Source organism: Acomys minous (genome assembly GCF_964271855.1).
Source record: "Acomys minous genome assembly, chromosome: 17".
Taxonomy (NCBI): Eukaryota; Metazoa; Chordata; class Mammalia; order Rodentia; family Muridae; genus Acomys; species Acomys minous.
In genome coordinates, this window is record NC_140500.1 from 50276989 (window position 1) to 50289904 (window position 12916).

At 41.7% G+C, this 12916-nt stretch overlaps 1 protein-coding gene across 25 annotated transcripts in view; it reads left to right on the plus strand.

Moving 5' to 3' along the window:
* The window catches only part of MAGI1 (membrane associated guanylate kinase, WW and PDZ domain containing 1), a 620267-nt gene that overhangs the window by 518817 nt on the left and 88534 nt on the right, over positions 1–12916 (plus strand). For 11 of the 25 annotated variants that reach the window (XM_084765511.1, XM_084765508.1, XM_084765498.1 and 8 more), the window contains 2 exons: positions 5714–5796; positions 10278–10316. In XM_084765511.1, the coding sequence (XP_084621637.1) occupies positions 5714–5796; positions 10278–10316 (122 nt within the window). The remainder of the gene's footprint in view (positions 1–5713; positions 5797–10277; positions 10317–12916) is intronic. The other 14 variants (XM_084765512.1, XM_084765509.1, XM_084765521.1 and 11 more) reach the window with 2 other exon arrangements.

Genomic DNA, 12916 nt, shown 5'->3' on the forward strand with positions numbered 1-12916 from the left:
TGTCATATGTGGCCTTAATATTTACATGTAATACCCTGTACTGGCTAATTGTATATCAGCTTGACACATGCTAGAGTCATCAGAGAGAATGGAACCTCAATTGAGAAAATACATAGAATTGGGCTGTAGGCAGGCGAGCCTGTAGGCCATTTTCTTAATTAACAATTTATGGGGAAGAGAAACAACCCACTGTGGATTGGGCCCCTCCCTTGGCCTGGTAGTCCTGCGTTCTGTAAGAAAGAACAATCCGCAAGAACAAGCCAGTAAACAGCTTCTTCCATGGCCTCTGCTGAGCTCCTGCCTCCATGTTCCTGTCCTGCTTGAGTTCCTGCCCTCATTGCTTTTGATGATAAACTCTTATATGGAGCTGTAAGCAAAGTAAACACTTTCCTCCTCAAGTTACTTTGGTCATGGTGTTTTATCACAGCAGTAGTAACCCAAACTAAGACATACCCAGAGCAGCCATTTCCAAAGCCGGGTACCCAATCAAAATAGTACAGATAAAGAGAAAGGAGTTTGCAAGTCTAGTAGCCCACAGAAAAGCTGGAAAAAGGAACAGGAAGCAAGAACATGGTCAGTGATTGTCAGTAATTATATGAAATTAATCACATGTAGCAAAACGTATTTCAGATGTAACAGTTGAAATTTGCTGAACATAAACAGATATAAAAACATCATAAAATGTTAATCATAATAGGCTAAACATTATAGTATCATCTAATAAGGTAAGAAAAAACATTTTTAAAAACACCAGATTTTTTAAAAAAGAAAATCAATAACTCAAAACAGTAATATGAAAAGAAATTGTTTGATTTGACCATTTTTGTGACTGAGTCTTTCTTTGATTCCATCCCGACCTCAGACTTATTATCTTCTTGTTAGTGCTCAACTTGAGAAAAAAAATTAAATCAAATTAAGTGAAAATATTGCATATCAGAGTGGAACAAAGCCCAGTGAATGGCACGAATAAATGTGTAGTATTAACCACATTTAGAAAAGGAGAAAGCTTAGTGAGTCAAACTCCAATTAAGGGATGCCTTGCATCTAAGAACCCTGGCTGCTCTTGCAGAGGCCCGGATTCCATTCTGAGCATCCACATCATGACTCACTGTTTGTAACTCCAATTTCAGAGGGTCTAGTGTCCTCCTGTGGCTTCCACAGGTGTCTGCATGCATGTGGTGCACTGGCATATGTGAAGGCCAACACATGTTAAAAAAAAAAAAAGAAAACCCAAATCTTAACACCATCCCCCCAAACTCACACACTATCTGTCTGTGCCTCCCTCCCACCCCCCAGCCCAGCAGATCATAGGGCAGTGTAAAGACCAGCCATCATTGAAATTGAACCCTGGAGGAAATGCCTGCAATGGGCAGTTCTTCAACAGTTTAATAAAACTGATGAGTATCTATAAGACAGACAAAGAAATCTGCCACTATTAGCCAAGCTGGGAATCGCTGCCAATCCTGAAGATTTCTGCAAGATTCTAAGGGACTGTGGGCACAGATCGACATACAAACATGAAAGGGACTAGTGATTCAAGAGACAAACTAGCTCATTTAGTATGACATGGGTCTTTTGAGGAACTCTACAATTATTAGGAGGGTTAGTTTATAATTTTAAACTCCTGAAAAAGAAATCTTTGGCCCCCATGGCTTCACACTAGAGAACTCTCTCTCTCTCGTATAAGAGTAAGCACCATTTCTACACAGTGTTTTAGAAAATAGAAGAAAAATATTGTATAATGTTACCCTAGTGAGAATACAAATGAAGGCTTGCCATGTATGCCTACAACACAGGCTCAAACCCTATGACTGAGAACGAAAACAAACAGCAAAAGACCCTAAGGACTTTAAAATAAAATAATAAAAATAATGAAAAAGAAAATTCAACTTGTATAGTGTATTGTATTAACAGTCTAAAGAGCAAAACCAATAGGCAACATGGTGGTGTATACCTAAAGCCGCAGTTGTCAGGAGAAGGGTAAAGTTGAGGCTAACCTGCATTGTGAGATCCTGTCTTTAAAAACAAAACAAAAAGCTAGGGAAGGAAGAAGACAAATGCACACATACACACAGTCTTAAGAATACAAAAGGGAAGACAGGCGTGGTGGCGCACACCTTTAATCACAGAACTCGGGAGGCAGAGGCAGGTGGAGTTCGAGGCCAGCCTGTTCTACAAAGCGAATCCAGGACAGCCAAGGCTACACAGAGAAACCCTGTCTTGAAAAAACAAAAAAATCAAAACAAAATAATACAGAAGGGAACTTTCAAATTCTATACCTTCAAATTTCATTATCTATATGATAAACCCTGTATGATAAAATAAACACTGCTTTGTAAAGGTGTTGCCGTTGGTAGTACCAGGGTAAAGGTATATTGACTCTAGTACTGTATTCCTCTCTGCAGTGCCATGAGGATGTGTGGGAAGTATGTAGCTATCCCCCATGGCCTCTTTATCGGTTCCTGCCTTGAGATCCTGTTCTGACTTTCCTGAATAATTTACTATAAGCTATAAGATGAAATAAACCCTTTCAAATCCCCGCCCACCCCACCCCCCACCCCCGCCAGTTGCTTTTGTTCGTGGTGTTTTATCACAATGAACAGAGGCAAAGGTAACTAAGACATAAATTGGTACTAGTAGAGGGATATTGTTGTGACAGACCTGACTATTATTCTTGAAAGGATTGTGGAAAGACTTCAGAACTTGAAGCTGGAAAAGCTATTGAGTACTCAGAGCTCAGTGGGCTGCTCTGTGGGAGCTTGGATGATAGGAATGCAGAGATCTGTTGAGGTAATGAAGGCCCTGGCTTGTGACGCTTCAAAGTTGCTTCGAGAGCCCCTTATGGGTTCTGTTGGGACCCTTAGGTAACTTTAATATAAAATCTGTGGTCCTGGTCAGCTAGGAATAAAGAATTGGCTGTGGTTAACAAGAGACCAACACTCTCGAAGAGAAACCTTTCCTTTACTGGGACGAGTGATTCTGGAGCTGAGAAATTAGTGATGTTTAGGAAGAGGTCAGCATCATTGAGGATTGTAAGTCTGCAGGTATTTCCTCCAGGGTCAGCACACAGAAGCTGTGGTCCAGAGGGGGCCACGGCTGTACCTCATGATTCCAGCTGAGCTTGGTAATGGGCAAGACGGGGTTTTCCAGGTGTATATACTGGCTTTGAAGGTATGGAGTGGTCATGATTTGGCACTGTGAGGGGCCAGGAGAGGTCACTGCTGGTGTTGCAGCCTCGGTTGTGGTAGAAGCCCCAGAATTTAAAGGGCCAGGGAGAGAAATTGAGGTTTGGCATCACGTGGCAGCTGTCAGAGTCCCTCAAGAGAGGCCAGTGGGATTCAGCGGTCAGGGTGCCACAGCAGATGCAGTGGGAGCTCCAGCATTCCGAGATTCCAGGACCATGGAGCAGCAGCAGCTGTGGAGTGGAGCTGGCCTGAGCCGGCGGGACGAGTGTGAGCTCTCTCTATATGCCAGAGCTGGAACTCTGTCCTGTGGAGCTGCTGCGTAAGTCCCCTGAAGCCCAGATTTTGAGTCCCAAACACTGGACACTGAGTTATTTACCACGTTAGAGTTCAGGTTTGCTTTGATCTGATTATAACTGCGCTCTGGCTCTCCCTCTGTGAAATAAGTGTGTAACTTACTCTTTATTCTTAGGAGTTCACACTTGAGAGAGTTTGGATGTTTTAATGAGGATTTGGATATTTTAGAGAGGGCTTGAACTTTAAAATTTACTTTGGATGTTTTAAAGAGACTGAACTTTTAAACCCTTTGACTTTTTAAAGACTGTGGGACTTTCAAAAGCCAAAATGTTTTATACTGTGATATTGTTATTAATATGACCTACTGGGAATAAATAAGAAAGGAGATTGTGGATAAATAAGTTATGTGTTTGTGTGTCAACAAGGGGTTAATTTCACTTTTGTTATTTTGTTTTGTTTTGTCATCTTGATACAAATTCAAACATACTTGGTAAAAAGAAACTCAATTGAGAAAAATGTCTGCACTAGATTGCCTGTAGGCAAGCCCGTGGAACATTTTCTTGATTAACGATTGATGTGGGTGTTTCAGCCAGTGGGCAGTGGGGGGGGGGGGTACCACCCCTGGGCAGCTTGTCCTGAGTTATTTAAGAAAGCAAGCTGAGCAAGCCAGTAAGCAGCGCTCTTCCATCAGTTATTGCATTAAGCCCTAGACCTGACTTCTCTGGATGACGGACTACAAGCTGTAAGATGAAATAAACCCTTTCCTCCCCAAATTGCTTTTGGTGATGGTGTTTTATCACAGCAACAGAAGCACAACTAAGACAAAATTTTGCCTCTGAAATGATGCCTGCTCTTGCCTCCCAGCAGCGACCAGTAGTGTAGTGTTGCAGATGACTGTGTAGACTAGTGCACACCTCAGAGTCAGCTGCACAGCACCCGGGGTTTCGTTTCCATCTTCTGCCATGTGTCAGCAGCATCCTTCCACAGACTGCACCTTTATATTCTCACTTTTCTCTTCTGTAAAATGCAGGCAATAACTTTACTGCTCACTAACTTCCCAAAGGGTTACCATGCGAATTAAATAAACTACTATATAAAGTGGCTGCAAGTGGCCCCATTGAGCAGAGTGATGATGGAAATTTCTGCATTATTTTTCATTTGTTGTTGTTGTTGTTGTTGTTGTTTAACATGGATGAAGTAGCAAATCTATTTGCATAGGCATAATTTTCTCTCTGATAATTAGCAATATCTGAATCCACAATGCTTTGCAGCTCTGTGACGCCTCTTATGTTGATAGCCCACAATTTAAGCTTGGTATAAAAAGGATTCGAATGCTCTCTATGTTCTCTATATACACATTCTCTCTCTCTCCCTCCCTCCATCCCCCCCCTCTCTCCCTCCCTCCCCTTTTCCTTCTCCCTCCCCCTCTCCCACTCCCACTCCCTCTCCCTCCCTCCATCCCTCCCTCAGTAGCCTGGATTCTGTTTGCATTAGGTCATTTGGGTTGCCTTTGACCTTTTAAAGCCTGAGTTAGTGAGCATCAGGGTGACTTAGCAGTCAGCATACTTACCAACAAGCCTGACGCTTGAGTTCCGTTCTTGAGACCCTGCTGGTGGAAGGAGAGAACTGACTCATGCAACGTGTCCTTAGATCTCCACACACATTCTGTGTCACAGATAGGCCCACCCACTAAGGAAATTAATTAGTTCCTTAAATGTCTAGAAGTTAGGAGTGCTGCGGAGAGTGAAGTGTATGAGTAGTTTTGAGGTGCTGTGTGATCAAGGGGTTCCACCCTGTCAGGAAGAGGCTTATATGACAGAATGAGTGACATAGCAGCCAGGCTCGTGAACTTCAGTATTCGAAATTGAAGTCATAGACAAATGTAAACTTAATTGAAATGTATTATTTGGCACGTGTGAAGACTGATGACTAAGTCTAGATGGTAATAGACTTAAGCGTGCCACTTGTATCTATTTCTCAGAAATAAGACTAGTATTATATTTTAAGCATCCAGTAATTTGTTGATTATATCTTAGAAAGGAAAGCACCCTTCTAAGACACACCCTAGGCCATTACCATCCCAAACTCTGGCCCTCTAGTAGTTTGGCAGCACTTTGGAATGCATCTTTTCTTTGGTTCATGAGAAGATACGAAAGTGTGATTCTTCTGTCTTCGTACTTTGTTGTTAGTCTTTCTTCTTAAACAAATTTCTTGTTTTTGTCTCTGAATTTCAGCCATAACACAAAAACAACATCATGGTTAGACCCTCGGTGCCTGAACAAACAGCAGAAGCCTCTGGAAGAATGTGAAGATGATGGTAAGGACTAAGAGGTTTTAGGGTCAGCGGATTGGGGGTTTGATCACATGTACACATTTTCTAAAGACTGTTCTCAAGGTAAATGGGTTTTTAACCTTGGCGTGGCTTTGGTTTTTCAGTTTTTAGGAAAGCATGCTGTGGTTTAGAACAGAAGAGGGAATGAAAGAGAATTCAGAACAACAGTTTACCAAAAGACATGCATATTGCAGTATGACTATTGGAGACAGAAGCAGGTCGAACTTGGGAAAGATTCTAGAGAAACCCTTCACGACTGTAGAAACAAAGATGGTTTGCTCTTTCACATATACTAATGGACTAAATCCTAAATGTGCTATAAAAGCTTTCAGAGGAGAAATCAGGCGATTTCTTGGCTCATGTTTTGTTGTTTTGTTGTTGTTGTTGTTGTTTTTCTTTCTTTCTTTCTTTTTTTAATGATGAATGTTTTCCAAAGTACCTAAGTGGGGTTTATAAAATAGTCAGGAGGTCCTGCACAGACACAGAAACACTTAGACTCGGGTGATGCCCTACCCTGTTGTGAGTCAGAGATGGCAGAGGCACCAAGTCAGGAGGAGGCGGCTGTTCCAGGATTGGTCTGTGCAGCGTGTGTGCAGAGGTCCCGCACTGTGCATGCTGCACAGACAGTGGAACACTGACGCCAACTCAAGACCAGCGTATTCTAGGTGAGCACACAGTCAGACCTGTGCCCACCCCGGCTCTTGTTTTTTTTCATAATTCTATTGTTTGTCCAGTTTAGGGACAATGGAAAGAAGATCTTGACTGTTGGGAATGTCTTTATAAAGTAAAATACAGTCTCCTCAAAGAGGCAGAGGTTGCCTCATCATCTTCCAAACATTCCTTCTGGCTATACAGATTTCTGTTGAAAAAGATTATTTCAAGTATTTGGAGTTTTTAATTATTTCTTCAAAACAGAAGAAAAATTAATACAGAGCAAGCATATTCTCTTTAACACTAGAATCCATGCCAGGTTTTATCAAGATTACTTTCTGTTGTGAACCTATTAAAAGGTGAATGGCTTGCCTCAGTGCTTATTATATAATTCTGGCATTTGAATTAGTAGTATAATTATTTGTGTGTTAATTGTGGAATAATTAAAATAATATATTAATACATATTATAATGTACATTATAATATATAACATATATGTGTATATAGACATATATAATAACATATTTTCCTCTGAGATAACAGAGCTTTATTAATTTATCCTGTAGTGCAGAATTGCTGCATATATATAAATGTGATATTTGGAAAATGCAAGCTAGTATTATGAAATATTATACAGTTAAAAGCCTTCTACTCTGAGATTTTCTTGTTGCGTATGGCCACAGATTACATGAAATAAATAATAGATTTGTACGTTCAAGTTTATTAGAACAAGTTCAATTAGAAATATGTATATTTTCTAATTTAAGAGGCACAATCCAGGCTCTCATTTTACTTTGATTGCTTTCTCCCTTAGCCAAAAAAAAGAATGAACTAGGTATGATCAGATCTGTTTCTGACACACGGGGGGGGGGGGGGGGGGGGGAGTGGCTGTCTTAGTCTCCGAGGATTCTGTTTCATGTGATACATAGGTACCAGTCTTCAGACATGAAACAAGCTTAATCTCTTTGACAAGAACTGAGTTTGAAGGCAGTTTATCCATTTTTATTACATAGGATCTTCAGGGTCAGTATCCATTATAAATATGTTGGAAATATATGATAATTTGGATGATAGAAGGCTGCATAACCTTTTATTGAGAAAAAATGCTGTGGGGATAAATGCATTAAGAAGAGTTATTGAATGCTTTTCTTACCGAATCGCTGATTCCTTAGAGTCACATTTTCTTTAGCACAAGTATACTTCCATATCAAGTGCGGTTCATTCACTAATTCATCTCAACATTAGAATCATGTATGTCATCCATTCAGAATGACACGTCTGTGTACAGACAGCATAAACATGTAATCACATGATGGCAGGTGTCAGCTTGTGGTTCTGCTGCAAGTAAATGCAGAGCTGCCTTGCTTTGCCATTCGCTGCTACGACACAGACCAAGAAAGCACTACTGCTCGCACACACTGAACCTGCGTGACTTTATACTCTGGTTCACCTGCACACAGGATGCAGCACAGCAGTGTTACTCTTAATATCATGAGGATGCTGCACTTCCTGTGCCTCCCACAGTGAGCACCCACAGTACATTAATGACTCGTTTGGCCATTGATCTTTGTCTGGCACCATTACAAGTCTTGTCCTTGCCTTCTAGTACCAGGTTAATGTTTTCAGTTGTCTGGTTTTTGTTCCAACATGTTATCTCAAAGAGATTTCAGATTCAGATTAACTAGAACCGAAACGTTGGTGACCCTTCACCAACCTGTGCTTAGTGCTCCCCGAGTCAGTTGAGAGTGAATAGCTGCATGTATACTCAAGCGTCCCATTGATCTGTCACTTTCGTTCACCTCGGTTTCTAATGCACGAGCCAGCTCAAGTCACATGCTTCCCAAATGATTCTGGAACTCCCTGGTTTCTTCACTATCTAGCTGGTCACACATGTCTCCTTCTGCTTCTCTCAGCAGTTTCCTCTTGCTTTTTCCATGTCAGTGTGAAGCTGCCTTCAGTGCCCTGCTTGTAGCTCTCTGCTTGCTCAGTAACTGCCTGTTCTAGCCTGCTCGTGCAGCCACCCTCGCTCTTCTCCGCCCTGCCCTTTGCCGCGCCCGCCCACTAGACCTCACCGAGTTGCTGCCTAACAGTTGCATACCAAGTGCTTTCGCTGTCAGATGTGGTCACATGCCTCACAGCTGCTGAATGCCTTCGATGTGCCGCACACATTGGAGGCCCTGCCGATAGGCCAGGGAACACGACAGCAAAGCATCCAGCTCTCACAAAGCTTACATTCTAGTCACTTCTTTTTGTTATTGTTGTTGACATTTCTGCGCCCTTCACATTGCAGCTCAGATACCATTTCCATGACCTTGGCCAAGTCACTCTCCTGGGTATTGGAATCTGGAGAACGAGGCACGGTCTTAATTTCATTGGATTTTGTTGAGTTTTGTACACATATTCTTCCAAAAGAGTCATTGCGGCTGTGCTGACTTAACAGCCCCCTAGCACAGTGGCTAGAACATACTCCCTGGGGGAAAAAATGAACCAGCCGTCCCCCATAACCTCATTACATAATATCTTAAATGGTCATTTTTGCAAATGAGTTTATTTAAATCAGATAACTTTCTTTTTTTTTAATGTGTTTATTATGTATACTGTGCTCTGCCTGCACATACACCTGCAGGCCAGAAGAGGGCATCAGATCATATTATAGATGCTTGTGAGCCACCATGAGGTTGCTGGGAATTGAACTCAGGACCTATGGAGGAGCATTCAGTGCCCTTAACCTCTCAGCCATCTCTCCAGCTCCCAGATAACTTTCTTTTTAAAAGTAAAAGGAAGCTAGTCAAAACTGACTGTTCATGCCAGGTGATCATGAAACGCTGTCTGTAGTCTCCACCAGGAGGCAGAGTTGGGATCCTGCGTTCAAACTGGCGACCAGGACTAGCTGAAAAGTGGTTGGTACCTAAGACAATGTAGACAGTACCCTGCTGTCGACAGAGGTTTCAATCCCCTTGCCTCTCTAATCAAGCAGCTTCCTTCCAGTGCAGGGAACAGCCGCCTGCTCTCTGTAGCCAGGGAGATTTTAGCAACAAAATGAATTTCTGTGTGCTGCACCATGCCCTCATCTCAGTGATAACCAACTTGTCTTATTGGCAGCCAGAAGAGGTCAAGAATGAAAGGATTTGGACTTGTTTTGCTGGCTGAAAATAGTTGAGCACATTTTCACTTGACTATTTTTCAACTGTTGGCTTAGAAAACTTATGTAAATAAACAAACAAACAACAACAGTGAACCCTGGCCTAGTCCTCCTTCAGTGGAGGCTTAAAGCGCCACTACATAGCTCCACGACGTACTTGATCTTTCTAGCCCTGGGTACATTTTACAATCTCCTTTCTCAATTTGACCTCACTTTCCATTTTTTCAAGCGGCATTACTTTTAAGTTAAGTAATGTTCTAATTGTGAGCATAATTGTTTCTGTGATGAGAGGCTTATTGAAGGATTAAAAGGACTGATATTGAAAGGTCTCGCAGCTTTGTTTGCTGCAAATAAGGCCTATAAGAAGTGACTTCCCACTTAAGATCATGGAAACCACAAAGGTATTTGTCATCATTTACAACCAATCAACAAACATTTTGACATGCAAGGAAATGAGCCGTCTAATTATTTTGCCAATATCAGCTCCTACCGTTTTGTGATTTACACTGAGGTCAGGAGTTTACTAGCCAAAGCCAGTGAAACAAACCACACTTCAGGTAAGGACACTGTGATGATGATTTTGCTGCTGTTTTCTAAGGGAGTTTCTCTCTTGGTGCCGGTGTCTGAATTTGTCTTTCTCTTTTCTGTCTCATTCCTGCTCTTCCTTTGGAGAAGAAGGGGTACACACCGAGGAGCTGGACAGTGAACTAGGTAATGCCTCCTTGCCCACTGCTGTTGTGCGGTTGCGATTACCCTACAACAGCGAACAGCGTGATCCCCTCTTGTACCTTGAGTTTGCATTTGTCTAGTTACAGTCTAAAGCCTGCCTTGCCCATGAAAGGCAGTGCACTGGGCGACAGGCATCACGCAGGGTTTTATGTAATACACAGTGTTTACACAGAAACAGCGTGAGCAGATTGAGACTAAAGTGAGAGTAAATTATGGAGGGGACAATCTTCAAATTCAGAATTAGGGAAGCAAATGAAGGGCTACTTGACATGACCCTTAGACTTTCATGTAATCTGCCTTTGCCATGTTACTTTATGTGTGTAGTGTGCAGGGTTGTTTATATGAATTATGTAAGCAAACCAAGTAAAACAGAAACTCAAGAGACAATTTTAGTGATGGCTATGTAGAATAAAATAATTCCAGCAAGGAGCCACATAGTTGGTGAGTCTTAGATTGTATTGTTGCTCTGTCCTTGTCACTGCAGTCAGTGTCTCAGGAAGCAGGTGCAGTGTTCATATGTGCCATTTTCTGTAGAGAGCACGTTGTCAGTGTGAATCTGCTCTGGACCACCCTGGCTGTTAGAGTTTAGGAGTGATTGGCGTTTCCTTTGCCATTGGACTGTATTGCATTATATTCCCTGTGAAGTGATACTACTGAGATTTGAACAGTCTTGAAGTTAGCTGCAGTTCATCTGATGCATCACTGAAGAGCAGATGGAAAAAGCACAAGTATTTTCAGTAAATTGCAGGGTGAAGTCTTAGCTGATTGAGAAGTGGCCCAAACTTGCCTGTCTTAAGTGGAAGCTCATCTGTCATCAGTGTGGGTGGACTCTCTCAGGATTACTGGGCCTGCTTGTATCTTACGGTTGTCTTCATTCCTGGCAACGTGACGTAGTTTATATTGATTAGTGCCCTCATTTGCTTATGGATTTTCTATACATGTATACTATTAGTAGGCTAGAGTTGTAGTGTAGAACTTAACCTCATTTTCCCCAACATTTGGAAAATATCCTCTTAGCACAAGCATCCTCGCTCAGGGTGAGCCGGGGTAAAGGTGTCAGTGGAGGTATTTATTAACGAGGCAGAGTCTACAGAACAACAAAGTCCACGTGGACCCTAAGTTCCAATCCCATATCTGGGCTGTGCCAGAAGGATCCAACCCCCTAGCAGACCGAAGAGTGTTGCTTGTCTGCCATCCATGCATAGGCACAGGCAGTATGTCTTCAGGAATGTTTGCTTAAAACATAATGTAATCAGTTTCTCTGTTAAATATTTTCTGACCTTTTTCAGTTTCCCAAAACCAAATGGCAAATTCTAGGACAAACAGCTTTCCCTTTTTTTTTTTTAATTGATGACCTATTTCTATTTTAAGCAGTAGGAGACTAATCCCTGTTATTAAGTTAATTACCACATTAGAAGTGGGAAATCTGTCTTTTCATTTCAAAATGAGTTTTAGCTTAAAAAGTTCAAAACTTTATAGAATTGGTTCATCTGTTCCAGAATTGCTTAGTGTGTGTGTGTGTGTGTGTGTGTGTGTATGTGTGTGTGTGTGTGTGTGTGTGTGTGTTTGCAAGTACACAGAGTGCTTACCAATTGAGCTATCACCCCAGCTTCCCATACTCAGAAATACCATCGGACTGACTGCATTTCTCAACTCCAGAACATTCAGTTGTTGATAATTCAGGGGTTCAAGTTGGGAGTGGTTTCTAGTATCCTCCTTGTATGTCCACCAGAGCACAGGTAACAGCTTGAGCACTTCTTCTGCCTGTCTGGTACCTAACACATCCACAGGCAAGCAGTAGTGGTTCTGTTAATGTTTGCCAAATGAAGAAAATCAAGTACATGTTTCTGCCATTTCATTTGAAGCTAATCAGGCCAAGTATTTTAGGTTTTGGTCGGAGGTCTGGTTTAATTAGTCAAAGCACTGTACTTCACGCTCATGCACTGCTCAACCCCATGACTGTGCAACAATTTACATTTTAGCCTTCAGTTTCCCAGCTCCTTGAAAATGTTTCTCTCCTTCATTTTTTTTTAAATGGTAATTTTTAGCTTGGTAAGGGGAAAATGGTTCCCAGGCATTTGAATCTCATCAGTCTTTAAGGCCTGATATTACAAACAAAGGTTGTGTTATATTAATATGTGCAAATTGGGCCCATCCTTCATTTTAGTACTAGTGTCTCCTACACTCAGAGACATCTTAAATATGCAAAGTGTTTTATACAAAGGAAAGCAGGGATGAAGAGATAGGGGTTGGGGGAGAGGGCTGCCTCTTTGTTCACAGACATAACCTGTGTGGCAAGTGCCATAAAATGAGTATCTCTAAATGTGCAGCCAAAATGGAAGAGAATGTGTTTGTGTGCACATGCATGGTTTCATGACATTATGTGATTGGTAGTAACATGTGAGAACCCTTTCTGACAAAACTGTCAATATTTGGAAATCCCTACAACATGTCATAATTAAAACACTAGAGTTGAAGACCAGGTAGCTTAGTTTTACAATGAAGCCTAGTTGTTTAGGGGTTAAGATGTTTTTAGGTCTAGATAGATGTTTTACGTTGATAATGACAAGATGTGATGGAGA